Below are 20,728 nucleotides of genomic sequence, written 5' to 3'. Positions count from 1 at the left end.
AAGCTGGTGTCCTGACGGGCGCCTAAGTCCCAACTGCTGGGGAGGCTGAGGCAGGAGGATCGCCTGACCCCAGTAGTCTGACAGGGTGAGGCTATGGTTCAAAAAAAAAAAAAAAGTTTATCGATTTCACACTTACAATGAACTGGCAACCCCAGTGGGGGGACACGGGATCCTGCCCGCCCCGTCAATATGGAGGAAAGTGGAGCTCAGCTGGCGGGCTGGGCGTCCCCCAAGGCAGGTACAGCCCCCGGAGAGACGTTCATCTTCCCCCCAACTCGCCCCTGCCGCACGGCCCCGCGGACGCGGGAATGACCCGTCGCTGGGGGCGGGGCTGACCTCTGGGGGCGGGGCCTGGCCGAAGTCCCGGCGGACGCCAGCGGAGGCCGCGCGGGTACCTGTGCCGAGTGGCGGGCAGAGGCCGGGCGGGCAGCCGCGGTGAGGCCCGGAGTAGCTGAGGCGGCCAGGGGCGGGGAGGCGACGCAGGGAGGGCGGCCAGGGCCGGAGCGAGGCGACGCGGGGTGACGGAGGGAGTGAGGGCCGCGGGGAGGGAGGCGGGTTGCTCTCGCGGGCCCGCTGCCGTCCCCCCGGCAAGGCGAGGCACCGCGGAAGGAGCTGGTGGCTCCACGAGGGCCCGCGGATATCGGCGTCCTCGGCCACCGTTTTCTCGCTCTCGGGCAAATGTCCATGGAGCGCGCGGGATGCCCGGGCTGGACCAGGCCGAGCGGGGACCGGGCCGGCGCGCTGGGCCTGGAGGACGGCCCCGGGACTAAAGCTGCAGACTGCATCCTTGAGATGCATAAACCTTACCCTTGTGTTTTGTGATACAGAGGTGGTGAGAGACAGGGTTGGAGAATGTGCGGGCGCACGTCGTGTCACTTGCCGCGAGATGCCCTCACCAGGGCTTGTGCCTACCAGGACCGGCGCGGCCGGCGGCGGCTCCCGGACTGGAGGGACCCGGACAAGTACTGCCCCTCCTACAACCAGAGTCCGCAGTCCAGCAGCCCAGTGCTGCTCTCTCGCCTGCACTTCGAAAAGGTGAGCCTGGGGTGCATCGTCCTGACGCCCTGCCCAGGGTCGCGATGGGCATCTCCTGCTGGGGTTGGCGTGAGCGCGGGGCCTCACGCCTGTAATCCCCGCACCTTGCAGTCCCCGCGCGTCCTGTGGGCCAGAAACGGATACTCTGACCCTCAGTTGAGATAGTTCTTGGCCTCATTAAAGAAGATTTATCAGTGTCTTCTGATAAAGAGTTAGAAGTCTGAGTTAGGGGCGGCGCCTGTGGCTCCGCGGGTAGGGCGGGTTCAAACCCTGCCCCAGCCAGCTAAAACAACAATGAGAATTGCAACAAAAAATAGCTGGGCGTTGTGGGGGCTCCTGTAGTCCCAGCTACATGGGAGGCTGAGGCCAGAGAATTGCTTAAGTCCAAGAGAAAAAGAAGTCTGAGTTAGAATGTAACTGAGTATTCTTCAGGCTCAATGTAGATCCCTTTTCTATACCTACGTACAAGGCATACTAGCCTTAATGTATGCCAAATTTATATTAGCCTTATATTTGACTGTTTGACTATGTTGTTTAAAACAGCTGCTTTCAAAGTTCACTGATCATTAGGGTCATTGAGTATCTTAACAAAAAAAATAAAAATAAAATTACTGTGCCCCTTACCAGAACAGCTGAATCAGAATCTCCAGCTCTCCAGGCCTACAGTGGACTTAAGACCAGCTAATCCAAAACACGTCTGGTGTTTTTCTTTCTTTTTTTTTCTGTTAAGAGGCAGGGTCTTGCTGTGAGCTGTGTGAGGCCACAGCACTCTACCCAGGGCCATAAAGTGAGACTCTGTCTCTACAAAAAAAAAAAAAAAAAAAAAGAGGCAGGGTCTTGGCTGGTCTGAAGGTACTGAGTTATCTCATTTGATTGTTCATGGTCACAGATCAAACTCCTTTTTTTTTTTTTGAGACAGAGTCTCACTTTGTCACTCTTGGTAGAGTCTCGTGGAGTCACAGCTCGCAGCAACCTCAATCTCTTGGCCTTAATCAGTTCTCTTGCCTCACCCATGTAGCTGGGACTACAGGCAGCTGAGGCTACAGGCACCTGCAACAAGGCCTGGCTAAGATTAAACTCCTTGTTCTATTCTTTCCCCCTATCTCACTACTGTGTTTGACTAGTCTTAAAAAAAAAAAAAGTATATATATATATATATATATATATATATATACACACACATATAGACACATATATACATATATAAATACTTTAAAAAAGATGGACTGTCTCATTTTGTCACTCAAGCAAGAGTACAGTGGCATGATCATAGCTCACTGTAGCCTCAAACTCCTGGGTTCAAAGGATCCTTCCACTTCAGCCTTATGAGTAGCTCAAACTACAGGTACACACCACCACACCCAGCTTTTTTTGGTTTTTTTTGAGGCAGAGTCTCACTGTGTTACCCTTGGTAGAATGCTATCGCATCACAGCTCACAGCAACCTCAAACTCTTGGGCTTAAGTGATTCTCTTGCCTCAGCCTCCCAAGTAGCTGGGACTATAGATGCCCACCCAGCACCTGGCTATTTTTTGTTGTTGTTGTTGTTGTAGTTGCCATTGTTGTTTGGCAGGCCCCAGCTGGGTTTGAACCCACCAGCCCTGGTGTATGTGGCTGGCACCCTAGCTGCTGAGCTATATGCGATGAGCCCCAGATAATTTTTTTTGAGACAGTCTTTTTTTTTTTTTTTTTGTGGTTTTTGGCCGGGGCTGGGTTTGAACCCTCTACCTCCGGCATATGGGACCGGTGCCCTACTCCTTGAGCCACAGGCGCCACCCCCCACCCCCAGATAATTTTTTTATTATTTGAGGAGACAGAGTCTCACTGTGTTGCATAAGCTGATCTTGAAATCCTGGTTTCAAGTCCCACCTAAGCCTCCCAAAGTGCTGGGATCACAGGTATATTGCACTTCTGATGTTTCTTGTATATTAAAAAGTTTCCATTCTTGGCTCGGTGCCGGCCACATAAACTGAGGCTGGCAGGTGCCAACCTGGCCCGGACCAGCTGAACAACAGTGACAACTGCAACAGAAAATAGCTGGGTATTGTGGCGGGCCCCTGTAGTCCCCTCCTTGGGAGGGTGAGGCAAGAGAATTGCTTAAGCCCAAGAGTTGGTGGTTGCTGTGAGCTGTGACACCACGACACTGTACCGAGGGTGACAAAGTGAGACTCTGCCTCAAAAAAAAAGTTTCCATTCTTTCTGTTTGTGTTTTTAATCTTTTTATGTTTGTCTTTTACTGAAGCTAGAAACTTACGGTTTGATTTGGTCATTTGAAGTTTAATTGCATTCATTATGTTTACAGTGTTTATCCCTGTAAGTTTTGGAATGACTAGTCATTTACGGTCATGTTTTAGATCTTTGTTTATCTGCTGAAAGTGTGTGTTGTCCCAGAAAGTAATTGTCCATGTCTTAAATATTTTAAATGGCCCTGATATATATTTTTTTTCTTTTTTTTTTTTTTGCAGTTTGGGGGCTGGGGCCGGGTTTGAACCTGCCACCTCCGTTATATGGGGCTGGTGCCTTCCTCCTTTGAGCCATAGACGCCACCAGGCCTTGATATATTTTTAAAAATCATGATCTTGGCCGGGCGCAGTGGCTCATGCCTGTAATCCTAACACTCTAAGAGGCCAAGGCAGGTGGATTGCTAGCACTCACAAGTTCGAGACCAGCCTGAACAAAAAAAAAGCAAGACCCCGTCCCTACTACAAATAGAAAAACTGAGGCAAGAAGATCACTTGAGCCCAAGAGTTTGAGGTTGCTGTGAGGTATGACGCCAGGGCAACAGCTTGAGACTGTCTCAAAAAAAAAAAAAAAATTATGATAGTTTCCTTCTGGATTTTGATTCTCTTTGATCCATAATACTGAAATCACCTTATAAAGGTTAGGTGATTTCAGCATTAGGAATCAAAGAAAATTAAAATGCAGGAAGAATTAAATAGATGAGCCTTATTCATACCACCTCTTTAAAATTACAGAATGTTAGCTGGAAGAAAAATTTGTCCAAAATAGAAAACAAGTATAGAAAGATTCTGACTTATTCTAGGTTATCCAGTTGGTGAAGGACAGAGCTGGAACTGAGATTCAGACCACTATCCCACTCCAGTGGATGTATTAGGGCCAAGCCAGGAAAGGGGCAGCGGGTCCCCTAGGAGACATAGCCCTCCTGTGGGTCAGTGGTATGAATTTGCTGATGTAATGTTTGACTCCACATGTGTAATAAGTTTTGTTAACATTGCCAGAATTTTTTTTTTTTTTTTTTTTTTGAGACAGAGCCTCAAGCTGTCACCCTGGGTAGAGTACTGTGGCATCACAGCTCACAGCAACCTTCAATTCCTGGGCTCAAGCGATTCTCCTGCCTCTGCCTCCCAAGTAGCTGGGACTACAGGTGCCTGCCACAACGCCCGGCTATTTTTTGGTTGCAGCCATCATTGTTTGGCCGGCCCAGGCTGGATTCGAACCCACCAGCTCAGGTGTAAGTGGCTGGGCACCTTAGCCACAGGTGCCGAGCCCAGAATTTCTTTATTTTTTTATTTTTTTTTTAAGCTATTTTTTTTTTATTAAGTCTTTTGTACATAGATCATAAATACATTTTTTGCCCATTTCAGTGTGTTGATTATTTGTACAAATTGGAGTGCTTACATCATACTAATCAACCTAGCTTTCACCTTATTTACCCAATTATAGCATTAGGACATTTGTGCTCTACACATGGTAGATCCAACTTGTACTTGTGACGTGCTCCATAGGTGTGGTCCCCTACTATCCCCTGTTATTCCTCCCAACCCCTCCCTGTCTCTCTCCCTCCCCTTCCCTCCTTCATCCTAGGGTAAAGTTGTGTTTCATTTTTCATATGCAAGTGTGAATTATTACAAATTGGTTTCACAGTAGTACTGAGTACATTGGATATGTGGATGTGGAGAAAAGGGAACACTTCTGTACTGCTGGTGAGAATGCAAGCTAGTAAGTTCCTTTTGGAAGGAAGTTTCGAGAACACTCAGGGATCTCCTCTTATAGCTGTATATCCAGAGAATTTCTTAATTTTGATAAATATTTGATACTTCATTTTTCTTTCTTACACTTATGAATTATAAAGCAAAATTAGAACTATTTTAACAGTTCATTCAAATCATCAACAGTCAGCATATGTGTATAGATTGTGACATTTACATTTGAGACCACAGGTTTGCAAATTACTTCCTCTTTAAGTTGTCTTCCCCCGGGCTACCAACTGTTCTGTTCAGAAGTCTAAAAGGGGAGAGGAAAAGATGACTAATACTGAGCACTATTTTCAGTATTTTGGCTTCTCAACCGCTTTCTATTCGTTGTCCTCACGTTTGGGTTTAGTTCACAGTTGTTCAGTGAACACACTCAAGTGAATGGTGATGAACAGAATTTGTGAGAGTAGGATTTCTCCATCTTGGCACTGTCGACATTTTTGGCCAGGATAATTCTGTGTTATGGGGAGCTATCCTGTGCATTGTACAGTGTTCAGCAGCACCCTGGCCTCAAATCACGAAATGCCAGCAGAGCCTCCAGATCGTAACAACCGAAAATGTCTCCTGATGTTGCCAGAAACCTCCAGATGGTGGGGAAGGATGTGTCAGAGTTGTCCTTTGTGGAGAACTACAGATTTTGAGTATTGTCTTGCAGATTTCTGATGAGAGTTCATTTAGTTGACTGTTCTATAATGCTTTTTTTTTTCATTGAGGCATTTCATTTTTTCAGTATGTATTACATCCCTAGAAAAAGAATCGCAGGATTTTCCTTCCTTTGTGTTTTCTTCTTGCTTCTTTGTGGTCCATGATGCCAGTTGAAGTTGTCAGTACAGTGAAACCAAACTGGCGGGATGGGAGCAGACAATTCTGCCATCTTTCTAGAGTTGCACAGCAAACCTGGGGCTGATCGCTCCACACTCGTTTAACCTGTCTGTGAGGTTCTCAACAATTTTCCCAGCTCTGCGATCATCGAGGATGTCAAATTTGCCAATGTAACCATGCTTCAAAATCACAGCGGACAATGGGGCAGCGCCTGTGGCTCAAAGGAGTAGGGCGCCGGCCCCATATGCTGGAGGTGGCAGATTCAAGCCCAGCCCTGGCCAAAAACTCAGCTTCCCGAGTAACTGGGCCTGCTACGGGCGCCCGCCACAACACCCGGCTATTTTTGGTTGTAGTCAGCATTGTTGTCTGGCGGGGCCCTGGCTGGATTCAAACCCGCCAGGTCTGATCCATGTGGCAGGCGCGGAGCCTGTTGATGCTCTTAAAGAGCATTCATGCACACAGTTACGGTGGCACGCACGGAAAGATGGAGGAAGAGGCCAGGCAGGACTGCTATTTTTGCCCTCTGCCCTAGACAGACAGAGGACCTAGAATTTTCGACTGTTATGTTATCTTATCTTCATTTATACTTTCAACAGGGGGTTCTTTCTGCTTAGAAGGCATATTAGATTCTGGAACAGAGAAAATTTATGCAACTTCTGTGTTTTGTTTTTTTTTTTTTTGTAGAGACAGAGTCTCACTTTACCACCCTCAGTTGAGTGCCGTGAAGTCACAGGACTCACAGCAACCTCTTGGGCTTATGCGATTCTTTTGCCTCAGCCTCCCGAGCAGCTGGGACTACAGGCGCCCGCCACAACGCCCGGCTATTTTTTTGTTGCAGTTTGGCCGGGGCTGGGTTTGAACCCGCCACCCTCGGTATATGGGGCCGGCGCCCTACTCACTGAGCCACAGGCGCCACCCAACTTCTGTGTTTTCACCTGTTCTCTCTCACAGGAGATCCTCCTTATTCTTAGATTCCATGTTTGTAATTCACCTTGCTAAAATTTATTTATAAACCTAAAATCAATGCTCATTATGCTTTTGCAATCATTCGTGGTGAAAATTTTAAGTAGCCCAACACATTTCCAGCTCAGGTTGAACAAGGCAGTGCTCTCTGCCTTCTTGATTAATTTCTTCTATAAACTGTGTCCTTTTTCTGATCAGTGTAGTGCCAAGGTTGTTTTGCATTTTGTTGTACCTTTTTTGGTTATTTCACTGTTTAAAATGACCCCCAGTAGTGCCAAAGTGCTGGCTGGTGTTTCCAAATAAAAGTAGCTTGCGATTGCCTTATGAAAAAAATACATATATTAGATAAGCTTCATTTATCTAGTTATTTATTAGTGTTATTTATAGTGCTGTTGGTTGAGAATTCAGTGTAAATCAACAGTAACATGAAGTAAGGTTAGCCGGGCGTTGTGGCGGCCACCTGTAGTCCCAGCTACTTGGGAGGCTGAGGCAAGAGAATTGCTTAAGCCCAAGAGTTTGAGGTTGCTGTGAGCTGTGACGCCACGGCACTCTACTCAGGGCGACATAATGACACTCTGTCTTAAAAAAAAAAAAAGATGAACTAAGGTGCCTTTAAACAGAAATACATATAAACCAAGATTGTGGGGGTTTTTTGTTTGTTTTTGTTTTGGTAGAGACAGAATCTCTCTTTATCGCCCTGGGTAGAGTGCTGTGGCATCACACAGCTCACAGCAACCTCCAGCTCTTGGGCTTAGGTGATTCCCTTGCCTCAGCCTCCCAGTAGCTGGAACTACAGGCGCCCACCACAACGCCTGGCTATTTTTTTTTGTTGTTGTTGCAGTTTGGCCAGGGCCGGATTTGAACCCACCACCCTTGGTGTATGGGGCTGGTGCCCTACCCACTAAGCAACAGGTGTCGCCCTTTTTTTTTTTTTATTTTTTTTTTATTTTGAGACAGAGTCTCAAACTAGGTCTTGCTCTGGCTCAGGCTGGTCTTGAACCTGGAGCTCAGGCAATCCTCCTGCCTCCCAGAGGGCTAGGATTACAGGCATGAGCCACTGCGCCCAGTCCCAAGGTTGTGTATCGAACAGTTGGTGAAAATGTTATCCCCAGAGGCTCTCAGAAACCTAACCTTATCCGAATTTCCCTCAGATTAGCAGTTCATTATTCAAGGTCTCAAGGGCTCAAGGTTATGGAACCTAACTACCGCAAATAGCAACAATCAACTCTGTGTGCGTGTGATAGAGAGAGAAGGTCTGATACAGGAGGAAGGCAAGTTAAGATTGTAACAGGAGCACAGTGAAGGGAGGCACTTTATTTATTTTTGAGACAGAGTCTCACTCTGTGTCACCCTGGGTAGAATGCTCTGGCATCATAGCTCACAGCAACCTCAAACTCCTGAACTCAAGAGATCCTTTGCTTCAGCCTCCCTAGTAGCTGGAACTACAAGCAGCCACCACACCACCTGACTGGTTTTTCTGTTTTTAATAGAGACAGGGATCTCGCTGTGCTCAGGCTGGTCTCAAACCCCTGACATCGGGTGATCCACCCACCTGGGTCTCCCAGAGTGTTAGGATTACAGGCGTGAGCCTCTGCACCCAGCCTTAGATTAGCTTTAATTCTTAAAACTCATCGTGCAAGGTGGATATTGTTTGATGGGAAGGCTGAGGCCGGAGGATCCCTTAAGACCAGGAGTACAGGGCTACAGTGAACTGTGGTTGTGCCACTGTACACCAACCTGAGCAACAGAGTAAGACCCCATCTCTAAAAAATAAGTAAAACAATCTTCTTACTCGGTTCACCAGTGAGAAACTTGGACAGGGTATAGTTTGTATGGTTTTTCTTCTCCCTGACATCTGGGGCTCCAGCTGGGAAGACTTGGCATCTGAGGCTAGAATAATCTACAGCAGAAGTCAGAACCCTAGGGCCCTCTACCTGTTTCTGTAAACGAGCTTTTACAGAACATGGTAATACCCTTTCATTTATCTATTGCCTGTGAGTGCGTTGTTCTCCTACAGCACTTAGAGTTGCAACAGATACTGTATGACCTGCAAAGCCTAAATACTTTTGTCTGATCTTTTACAGAAAAGTTAACCAACCCCAAATGTAGAGGCAGCTCCACTCCCTGGATAGATGATGTTGGCTCTCAACAGGGACTGTTTACCAGAGCACTTACATGTAGTCTCTCCACGGGGACTGGGCTTCCTTACAGCATGACAGTCTTAAAGTAGCTTGATTTTTTTGTTTTTGTTTTTTTGTTGAGACAGGGTCCCACCCTATGCCCCTGAGCAGAGTGCAGTGGGCGTGGTAGCTCACCGCAACCTCAGACTCAGGCTGCGGGCACCCTGCTGCCTCAGCCTCCGCAGAGCTCCCTGCGGCACCTGGCTGGGTTTTTCCATTTTTTTCATGAGTCGGGGTCTCACTGTCGCTCAGGCGAGTAGCTTGATTTCTTATGTGGCAGCTCAGAGCACCAGAAAAAATGTCTCAGCAATCAAGAAGGAAGCTAAAATCCTATTTCTCACCAAGCCTTAGAAATCATAGTGTTACTTGTGCCACATCCTGTTGTTTACAAGTGCGTTATAAGACCCTCCAGATTAAAAGCGAGGGGACATAGACCCCCAGCTCTCAATGGGAGGAATGTCGAGGATTTTGCAACCACTTTTTTTGTTTGTTTGTTTTTGGCCTGGGCTGGGTTTGAACCCGCCACCTCTGGCATATGGGACCAGCACCCTACTCCTTGAGCCACAGGCGCCGCCCAGCAACCACTTTTTAAACTGCCACAGACTTAGTATTAGAAATTCAGTGTATGGGCTGAGCATGGTGGCTCACACCTGTAATCCTAGCACTCTGGGAGGCCAAGGCCGGTGGATTGCCTGAGCTCAAAGGTTCCAGACCAGCCTGAGCTAGAGTGAGACCTCATCTCTAAAAAATAGCCAGGCGTTATGGCCAGTGCCTGTTGTCTCAGCTACTAGGGAGGCGAGGCAAGAGAATCACTTGAGCCCAAGAGTTGGAGGTTGCTGTGAGCTATGACACCATGGCACTCTACCGAGGGTGACAAAGTGAGACTCTGACTCAACAAAAAAGAAATCCAGTGTGTGATCTTTCCTCAAATCAAACCCTTCTTTAGGTTTTTCTCTTCTGGTAGCATTATTTCACTCTTCTAGGCCAAAAACTGAATAATCCCTATTTTCTCCTTTATCTAAATCTGTTTGTACCAAAATTCATTATTTTTCTTTTTTTAATTTTTAATTTTCTTTTTTTTTTTTTTGAGACAGAGTCTCACTATATCATCCTTGATGATAGAGTGCCGTGGCGTCACAGCTCAAGAGTTTGAGTGCCAATCTCAAATTCTTGGGCTCAAGTGATTCTCTTGCCTCAGCCTCCCAAGTACCTGGGACTACAGGTGCCCACCACAAGACCAGCTATTTTTCTGTTGCAGTTGTCATTGTTGCTTAGCTGACCCAGGCTGGGTTTGAACCCTCCAGCCTTGGTGTATGTGGCCGGCACTGTAAACACTGTGCTACGAGCACTGAGCCAGAAAGTTTTTTTTTCTATCTTTTTTTGTTGTTGTTGTTGTTGTTGTTTTTTGGAGACAGTCTCGTTATGTCACCCTCAGTAGAGTGCAGTGGCATCACAGCTCACAGCAACCTAAAACTCGTGGACTTAAGCCATCCTCTTGCCTCAGCATCCCAAGTAGCTGGGACTACAGGCGCTCGCCACAACATGCCCAGCTATTTTTTGTTGTTCTTGTAGTTGTCACTGTTTAGCAGGCCCGGGCCAGGTTTGAACCTGCCAGCCCTTCCCCCCCCCTCCGAGATGGAGTCTTATTATGTCGCCCTTGGTAGAGTGCCATGGTGTCACAGTTCACAACAGCCTCAATCTCTTGGGCTTAAGTGATTCTCTTGCCTCAGCCTCCCAAGTAGCTGGGACTACAGGTGCCTGCCACAACACCCAGCTATTTTTTTTGTTGCGGTTGTCATTGCTGTTTAGCTGGCCTGGGCCAGGTTTGAACCCACCAGCCTTAGTGTATGTGGCCGACACTGTGCTACGGGCGCCGTGCCATCATTTTCTTTTTTTTTTTTTTTTTTTTTTTTTTGTGGAGACCGAGTCTCACTTTGCCGCCCTCGGGTAGAGTGCCGTGGCATCACACGGCTCACAGCAACCTCTAACTCTTGGGCTGATGTGATTCTCTTGCCTCAGCCTCCAGAGCAGCTGGGACTATAGGCGCCCGCCACAACACCCGGCTATTTTTTGTTGTTGTTGTTGTTGTTGTTGTTGCAGTTTGGCCGGGGCTGGGTTTGAACCCACCACCCTGGGCATATGGGGCCGGCGCCCTACTCACTGAGCCACAGGCGCCGCCCTGTGCGTGCCATCACTTTTATTCTTGCTACTGTCACCAGATCTCTGAACCATTTATCCCTAAATGCAGCCTCTCCTCTCTGCTCTTGTCCAACCCAGATTGTACTGTACTATGCAGAATGATGTGTGTGTACATTTTAACTATATAGATTTTATCCAATTCTCAAGGGGCCCGTTATCCAAAGAAAGTTTGACTATCATGTGTTGGGAGTCCCCAAGACTACCCCCATATTTAGATGCCTCAGCCATATACAGTTGCTAAAATTTACAGTGAAAGGACACACACTAGATCAGCAAAGGAAAAAGACAGACATAGAAATCAGGAAAAGTCCATGCACAGGCTTCCTGATGTTCTTTTGGTGAGGGGACACACCTAGCATGTTACCTTTTCTAGTAGTGAAAAATACAGTCACTTATGTGATAGTATTTCTGCCCAGGGAAACTATTAGAGATTCAGGGCCCAAGGTTCTTACTGGAGGCTGGTCACATAGGCACTCTCTGCCTAGCAAGTACCGAAATTCCAGACTCCCAGGAGGAAAGCAGTGTTCAGCATAAACTTCATTATTTGCACAGACAGATTAAGGAGAATAAAATACCCTCATCAATTTGGGAAAGATGAGAACACTCACATCCGTGTTCTAAAATGTTAACTTTATAAGCAGATACTCTTAAAAATAGCATCCTGAGGCCAGGCACGGTGGCTCATGCCTGTAATCCCAGCAATTTGGGAGGCTGAGGCAGGCAGATTGCCTGAACTCATGGCTTCAAGACCAGCCTGAGCCAGAGCGAGACTTCGTCTCTAAAAATAGCCAGATGTTTTGGCAGGCATCTGTAGTCCCAGCTACTCCGGAAGCTGAGGCAAGAGAATCGCTTGAAGTCCAAGAGTTTGAGGTTGCTGTGAGCTGTGATGCCACAGCACTCTACCCAGGGTGACAAAGTGAGACTGTCTCAAAAAAACAATAGCATCCTCAATCCTGCTGTGCTAACTCTTCTGCACAGAACTACTCTGCATGTTCCTGATGTGGCCTCTTTGCTCATGTCATTTTTTTGGCTGATCTTCCTCCTGTGTCCTGGCTGAATCCTGTACCTCTTGTGGGATCCATTTCTAAAAACTGCCCCTCCAGTGTCCTTTATCAGGAGCTGATACTTCCCCATTCTAATGCTCACAGATCACTCTCTTTTGAACTGCTGTAACACTTGTAGGGTATGTTATATTATTATTTAACATCTTTATGTCTTTGTTGCCTCACGTATTCAAGTATAAGCCTTTTGAGGGTGAGCCCTCTTCTGCGTGTCCTTGTAGAACCCTTGCATCCCCTGTACATGACGTAGACCCCATTGCTTTACAGTGGCCTGCGTCCCCGTTCATGACGTAGACCCCATTGTTTTACAGTGGCCTGCGTCCCCTGTTCATGACGTAGACCCCATTGCTTTACAGTGGCCTGCATCCCCTGTTCATGACGTAGACCCCATTGTTTTACAGTGGCCTGCGTCCCTGTTCATGACGTAGACCCCATTGTTTTACAGTGGCCTGCATCCCCTGTTCATGACGTAGACCCCATTGCTTTACAGTGGCCTGCGTCCCCGTTCATGACGTAGACCCCATTGCTTTACAGTGGCCTGCGTCCCCTGTTCATGACGTAGACCCCATTGCTTTACAGTGGCCTGTGTCCCCTGTTCATGACGTAGACCCCATTGTTTTACAGTGGCCTGCGTCCCCTGTTCATGACGTAGACCCCATTGCTTTACAGTGGCCTGCGTCCCCTGTTCATGACGTAGACCCCATTGTTTTACAGTGGCCTGCGTCCCCGTTCATGACGTAGACCCCATTGTTTTACAGTGGCCTGCGTCCCCGTTCATGACGTAGACCCCATTGCTTTACAGTGGCCTGCGTCCCCTGTTCATGACGTAGACCCCATTGTTTTACAGTGGCCTGCGTCCCCGTTCATGACGTAGACCCCATTGCTTTACAGTGGCCTGCGTCCCCGTTCATGACGTAGACCCCATTGTTTTACAGTGGCCTGCGTCCCCTGTTCATGACGTAGACCCCATTGTTTTACAGTGGCCTGCGTCCCCTGTTCATGACGTAGACCCCATTGCTTTACAGTGGCCTGCGTCCCCTGTTCATGACGTAGACCCCATTGTTTTACAGTGGCCTGCGTCCCCGTTCATGACGTAGACCCCATTGCTTTACAGTGGCCTGCGTCCCCGTTCATGACGTAGACCCCATTGCTTTACAGTGGCCTGCGTCCCCGTTCATGACGTAGACCCCATTGTTTTACAGTGGCCTGCGTCCCCGTTCATGACGTAGACCCCATTGCTTTACAGTGGCCTGCGTCCCCGTTCATGACGTAGACCCCATTGCTTTACAGTGGCCTGCGTCCCCTGTTCATGACGTAGACCCCATTGTTTTACAGTGGCCTGCGTCCCCGTTCATGACGTAGACCCCATTGCTTTACAGTGGCCTGCGTCCCCGTTCATGACGTAGACCCCATTGCTTTACAGTGGCCTGCATCCCGTTCATGACGTAGACCCCATTGTTTTACAGTGGCCTGCGTCCCCGTTCATGACGTAGACCCCATTGCTTTACAGTGGCCTGCGTCCCCGTTCATGACGTAGACCCCATTGTTTTACAGTGGCCTGCGTCCCCTGTTCATGACGTAGACCCCATTGTTTTACAGTGGCCTGCGTCCCCGTTCATGACGTAGACCCCATTGCTTTACAGTGGCCTGCGTCCCCGTTCATGACGTAGACCCCATTGTTTTACAGTGGCCTGCGTCCCCTGTTCATGACGTAGACCCCATTGTTTTACAGTGGCCTGCGTCCCCGTTCATGACGTAGACCCCATTGCTTTACAGTGGCCTGCGTCCCCGTTCATGACGTAGACCCCATTGTTTTACAGTGGCCTGCGTCCCCTGTTCATGACGTAGACCCCATTGCTTTACAGTGGCCTGCGTCCCCTGTTCATGACGTAGACCCCATTGTTTTACAGTGGCCTGCGTCCCCGTTCATGACGTAGACCCCATTGCTTTACAGTGGCCTGCGTCCCCGTTCATGACGTAGACCCCATTGTTTTACAGTGGCCTGCGTCCCCTGTTCATGACGTAGACCCCATTGTTTTACAGTGGCCTGCGTCCCCCGTTCATGACGTAGACCCCATTGTTTTACAGTGGCCTGCGTCCCCCGTTCATGACGTAGACCCCATTGTTTTACAGTGGCCTGCGTCCCCCGTTCATGACGTAGACCCCATTGTTTTACAGTGGCCTGCGTCCCCCGTTCATGACGTAGACCCCATTGCTTTACAGTGGCCTGCGTCCCCCGTTCATGACGTAGACCCCATTGCTTTACAGTGGCCTGCGTCCCCCGTTCATGACGTAGACCCCATTGCTTTACAGTGGCCTGCGTCCCCTGTTCATGACGTAGACCCCATTGTTTTACAGTGGCCTGCGTCCCCTGTTCATGACGTAGACCCCATTGTTTTACAGTGGCCTGCGTCCCCCGTTCATGACGTAGACCCCATTGTTTTACAGTGGCCTGCGTCCCCCGTTCATGACGTAGACCCCATTGTTTTACAGTGGCCTGCGTCCCCTGTTCATGACGTAGACCCCATTGCTTTACAGTGGCCTGCGTCCCCCGTTCATGACGTAGACCCCATTGTTTTACAGTGGCCTGCGTCCCCCGTTCATGACGTAGACCCCATTGTTTTACAGTGGCCTGCGTCCCCCGTTCATGACGTAGACCCCATTGTTTTACAGTGGCCTGCGTCCCCCGTTCATGACGTAGACCCCATTGTTTTACAGTGGCCTGCGTCCCCCGTTCATGACGTAGACCCCATTGTTTTACAGTGGCCTGCGTCCCCCGTTCATGACGTAGACCCCATTGTTTTACAGTGGCCTGCGTCCCCCGTTCATGACGTAGACCCCATTGTTTTACAGTGGCCTGCGTCCCCCGTTCATGACGTAGACCCCATTGCTTTACAGTGGCCTGCGTCCCCCGTTCATGACGTAGACCCCATTGTTTTACAGTGGCCTGCGTCCCCCGTTCATGACGTAGACCCCATTGCTTTACAGTGGCCTGCGTCCCCCGTTCATGACGTAGACCCCATTGCTTTACAGTGGCCTGCGTCCCCTGTTCATGACGTAGACCCCATTGCTTTACAGTGGCCTGCGTCCCCTGTTCATGACGTAGACCCCATTGTTTTACAGTGGCCTGCGTCCCCTGTTCATGACGTAGACCCCATTGCTTTACAGTGGCCTGCGTCCCCTGTTCATGACGTAGACCCCATTGTTTTACAGTGGCCTGCGTCCCCGTTCATGACGTAGACCCCATTGTTTTACAGTGGCCTGCGTCCCCTGTTCATGACGTAGACCCCATTGTTTTACAGTGGTCTGTGTCCCCTGTTCATGACGTAGACCCCATTGTTTTACAGTGGTCTGTATGCTTCTTGGGAGCTGGGACCACAGGAAGTGCAGGGTCTGCCATTGTCTCTTTCGTAGTAGTACTAATTACCTAAGCAGAATGCCTTACATTCTAGTAGATACGATTGCTAAGGAACTCAGGTTATCTGTATCATGATAAATCATTAAAATTGTTTTGAGGTAGACTCCCTTTTATTCTTTGTATTTCAGTACCACTAATAATATAATACTATGTACATGTGCTAAATTTGGTTTTCTAAATTTCAATTATGATCTCACTAGATCTTAACCTTTTTTGTGTGGCAGGATGCAGACTCATCTGAACGTATCATTGCTCCCATGCGATGGGGCTTGATCCCATCTTGGTTCAAAGAAGATGATCCTTCCAAGCTGCAGTTCAATACTACCAACTGCCGTAGTGATACTATGATGGAGAAACAGTCATTCAAGGTAGGTAGCTGGTCTAGGGAAAAGGCATATACTCTGTTCCTTTTGCTAACAAAACTATTAGTGCTTTGTGTACCTGAAAAATAAAATAAGTTTAGAGAGAGTATTCCCTGTTATTTTTTTTTTTCTTGAGACAAGAATCTCAGTATGTCACCCTCAGTAGAGTACCATGGCGTCACAGCTCACATCAACCTCAAACTCCTGGGCTTAAGTGATTATCTTCCCTCTCTAGCCTCCCGAGTAGCTGGGACTACAGGCACCCACCACAATGCCTGGCTGTTTTTTGGTTGCAGTTGTCATTGTTGTTCAGCTGGCCCAGGCTGGGCTTGAACCCACCAGCCTCGGTGTATGTGGCTGGGGCCCTACTCACTGAGCTGTGGGCGCCGAGCCAGTATTCCCTGTTATTAATGGGGAGTACTGTTCTTTTTATTGCTATGTAACAAACCACACTTAAATTTAGTGGTTTAGAACAAAACAATAGCATTATCTCTCATATTGTCTGGGTTGACTGGGCTTAACCAGGCAGTTTTCACTTTGAGAACCTGATGTAGTTGTAATCAGATGGCAGCTGGGGCTGGATGTCATACGTGGCTTCTTCACTCACAGCTGTCACCTCAGCTGGGGTGGCCAAGACAGTGGAAGCCTTTCCACACGCCTCGCTTAGAGGTATCAAGGTAGTCAGGTTTCTGCCATGCTGACTCACTTACCCCGAGCCCACGATCCAACAGAGCGGTACAGAAGCCTCAAGGCTTTGTGACCCAGCCTTTGAGTTATACAGCATTACCTGCTGCATGCTGGTTCTACAGAGCCAGCCCAAATTCAGTGTAGGAAGGGCTCCTGGGAAGCATGGTTCATTGGGAACCAGCTTTGGAGACTTGCTCCTATACATTAGAACAGAGCTGGTTGCTTTTATGTCCATTATTTAATCTTTTCAACAACTGTAAGTTGTGACTTTATACATAATAAGAGTGAGGCACAGAGAAATTAACTGTTTAACGTCACATGTTAATAGGCCTGAGATTTTAACTCAAGGGTCCATATAATGGCAGCCTGTGAAACATGACCGTGTCACTAAGAACATATCCTGGACACATTTTCCCTTAGGTGCCTTTTGGAAAAGGAAGACGCTGTGTTGTTTTAGCAGATGGATTCTACGAGTGGCAGAGATATCAGGGAGCAAACCAGAGGCAGCCTTACTTCATCTATTTCCCACAAGTCAAGACAGAGAAGGTATCATTCTCAGCACTCACTATATATATTTGGAAAAGTACAGGGAAACAAATTAATCCAAACTCAGATATTCTATTTCAATATATCAAAGATATACAACCATTACCACTAATTTTAGAACATTTTCATTACCCTAGAAAGAAACCTCATAGGCCATTAGCAGTCACTCCACATTTTCCACTGCCTCTGTCTCTAGCACATGATTTGCTTTCTGTCTTTATAGGTTTACGTAGTACGGACATTTCATAAAAATGAAATCTTACAATATTTGATCTTTTGTGACTGGCTTCTTTCACTTAGCTGGCTTCTTTCACTTCTTTCACTTGATGTTTTCAAGGTTCGTCCTAAGCCTGGCATGGACCAGTGCTTCATTCTGTTCTGTGGTGAGTGATAGTTCATACTATTAATAGACCACAATTTGTTTGTTTATTCATTCAATAGTTGGTAGACTCTTGGATTGTTCCCACTTTTTGGTTATCATGAACAGTGCTGCTGTGAACATGTGTCTACATATTTTGGGTAGGAATGGCTTCATTTCTCTTAAATATATGTGTGTGGGGGGATGGAATTACTTGTTCATATGATAACTCCAACATTTTCCTTGCAGAACTTTCATTCTAAGACATATAGTTTGGGCTCGGCGCCTGTAGCTCAGCGGCTGGGGCGCCAGCCACATACACCAGAGCTGGTAAGTTTGAATCCAGCCCTGGTCTGCCAAACAACAGTGACAACTACAACCAAAAAATTAGCCGGGTGTTGTGGTGGGCGCCTGTAGGCCAGCTGCTTGGGAGCCTGTGGCAAGAGAATCACTTGAGCCCAAACGCTTGAGTTTGAGGTTGCTGTGAGTTAGGATGCTATGGCACTCTACTGAAGGTAACAAAGTGTGACTCTTTCTCTCTTTTTTTTTTTTTGTAGAGACAGAGTCTCACTCTATGGCCCTTGGTAGAGTGCCGTGGCCTCACACAGCTCACAGCAACCTCCAACTCCTGGGCTTAAGCGATTCTCTTGCCTCAGCCTCCCAAGTAGCTGGGACTACAGGCGCCTGCCACAATGCCCAGCCATTTTTTGGTTGCAGTTTGGCCGGGTCCGGGTTTGAACCCGCCACCCTTGGTATATAGGGCCAGCGCCTTACCGACTGAGCCACAGGCGCCGCCCATGTGTGACTCTTTCTCAAAAAGAAAAAGAATAATTTAATGTTAACTTAATACATATTAAGTATTTAATACTTCTAATCCTGTGAAGAAAGTATTGTTATGCTAATTACACAGGTGAAGAAACTGAGACACTGAGAGGAAAGGTAAAAACTGTCTTGTAGGCTCTGGGGCTGTGGCTCAAGGGCTGAGGCGCCAACCACACACACCTGAGCTGGCGGGTTTGAATCCAGCCCGGCCCGCCAAACAACAATGACAGCTGCAACCAAAAAAATAGCTGGGTGCTGTGGCAGGCACCTGTAGTCCCAGCTACTTGGGAGGCTGAGGCAAGAGAATTGCTTAAAAAAATAAATAAATAAGAAAATTTTAAAAATTCACCATTTTTAAGTGTACAATTCAGGATTTTTAGTATATTCACAATGTTGTACAGCCGTCACCACTAATTTCAGAACATTTTCATAACCCTGTAACCACGAAGCATCCTCTCTACATTTACCCCTTCTTCCAGCCCCTGGAAACCACTAATCTGTTTTCTGTGTATACACATTTGCCTGTTTGGGGTGTTTTATATAAGTAGAATCACATAATATTTCTTTTTTTTTTTTTTTTTTGTGGCGATTCTCTTGCCTCAGCCTCCCGAGCAGCTGGGACCATAGGCGCCCGCCGCAATGCCCGGCTATTTCTTTTTTTTTTTTTTTTGGAGTTTCTGGCCGAGGCTGGGCTTGAACCCACCACCTCCGGCATATGGGGCCTGTGCCCTACTCCTTTGAGCCGCAGGCACCACCCCAGACTTCACATTCTTTTTTTTGTGTGTGTGTGTGTTTTTTTGGCCGGGGCTGGGTTTGAACCCGCCACCTCCTGCATATGGGACTGGCGCCCTACTCACTGAGCCACAGGCGCCGCCCAATGCCCGGCTATTTCTTTTTGTTGTAGTTTGGCTGGATCTGGGTTCAAACCTGCCACCCTCGGTATATGGGGCTGGTGCCCTACCCACTGAGCCACAGGCGCCACACAATATTTATCTTTTATGTGTTGGCCTTTTTAGCATAGTATTTCAAATGTTTGGCATATGTTTAACAGGAATTAGTACTTCATTTCTTTTTATTCAGAAATAATCCGTTGTATATAACATTTTGTTTATTCATTTATCACTTGATAGGCATTTAGGTTATTTCCACTTTTTGGCTGTTAGGAATAATGCTGTTATGAACATTGGTATACAACTATCCATTTAAGTCCCTGTTTTCCATTCTTTTGAGTTTCATTTCCAGACATAGTATATGAAGTTTCTAGCTTCTCTACATCCTTCCCAACACTTATTTTCTGTGTTTATCATAACCATCTAGTGGGTGTGAAGTGGCCTCTCATTATGGTTTTGATTTGCATTTCCCTGATGATTAGTGATCTTATATATTTTCTTTATAGAAATGTCTATTTAAGGTTAGGTGCAGTGGCTCACACCTGTAATCCTAGCACTCTGGAAGGCCAAGGTGGGTGGATTGCCTAAACTCACGAGTTCCAGACCAGCCTGAGCAAGAGTGAGACCTCATCTCTAAAAATAACTGGGTGCCTGTAGTCTCAGCTACTTGGGAGGCCAAGGCAAGAGAATTGCTTGAGCCCAGGAGTGTGAGGTTGCTGTGAGCTGTGATGTCACAGCACTCTACCAGGCAGGTGAGGTGGCTCATACCTGTAGTCCTAGCACTCTGAGAGGCCAAGGCAGGTGAATAGCTTGAGCTCACGAGTTTGAGACCAACCTGAACAAAAGCAAGACTCTGTCTCTACTAAAATTAGAAAAACTGAGGCAAGAGGATCGCTTGAGCCCAAGAGTTAGAGGTTGCTGTGAGCTTTGAGGCCACAGGGACTATAGGCACCCACGACAACTCCCAGTTATTTTTGGAGATGGGTTCTCACTCTTGCTCAGGCTGGTCTAGAACTTCTGAGCTCAGCAAATCTACCTACCTCATCAGCCTCCCAGAGTGCTAGGGATCACAGGTGTGAGCCACCTTGCCTGGCCTATCCATTTTTTTTCTTTTTTTTCTTTTTTTTTGAGATAGTCTTACTATGTCACCCTCAGTAGAGTGCCGTGGCATCGCAGCAACCTCAAACTCTTGGGCTCAAGTGATTCTCTTGCCTCAGCCTCCTAAGTAGGTGGGACTACAGGCACCTGCCACAACGCCCCACTATTTTTTGTTGCAGTTGTCGTTGTTTAGCTGGCCTGAGCCAAGTTCGAATCCACCAGCTTTGATGTATGTGGCTGGCGCCATAACCACTGTGCTATGGGCACTGAGCTTGGCCTATCCATTTTTAAAC

The 20,728-nt window shown here is 47.6% G+C and overlaps 1 protein-coding gene across 2 annotated transcripts in view; it reads left to right on the top strand.

Moving 5' to 3' along the window:
- The first annotated feature begins 352 nt into the window (after window positions 1–352).
- The window catches only part of HMCES (5-hydroxymethylcytosine binding, ES cell specific), a 34,529-nt gene continuing 14,153 nt past the window's right edge, over window positions 353–20,728 (top strand). Inside the window, exons 1-4 of one of the 2 annotated variants that reach the window (XM_053598438.1) lie at window positions 353–435; window positions 828–1,035; window positions 15,897–16,040; window positions 17,142–17,267. In XM_053598438.1, the coding sequence (XP_053454413.1) occupies window positions 853–1,035; window positions 15,897–16,040; window positions 17,142–17,267 (453 nt within the window). In that variant the 5' untranslated portion in view covers window positions 353–435; window positions 828–852. The remainder of the gene's footprint in view (window positions 436–827; window positions 1,036–15,896; window positions 16,041–17,141; window positions 17,268–20,728) is intronic. The other variant, XM_053598439.1, reaches the window with a different exon arrangement.

The sequence above is a fragment of the Nycticebus coucang genome, chromosome 8 (genome assembly GCF_027406575.1).
Source record: "Nycticebus coucang isolate mNycCou1 chromosome 8, mNycCou1.pri, whole genome shotgun sequence".
Classification (NCBI taxonomy): Eukaryota; Metazoa; Chordata; class Mammalia; order Primates; family Lorisidae; genus Nycticebus; species Nycticebus coucang.
This window is presented reverse-complemented; position numbering and strand designations above follow the sequence as displayed.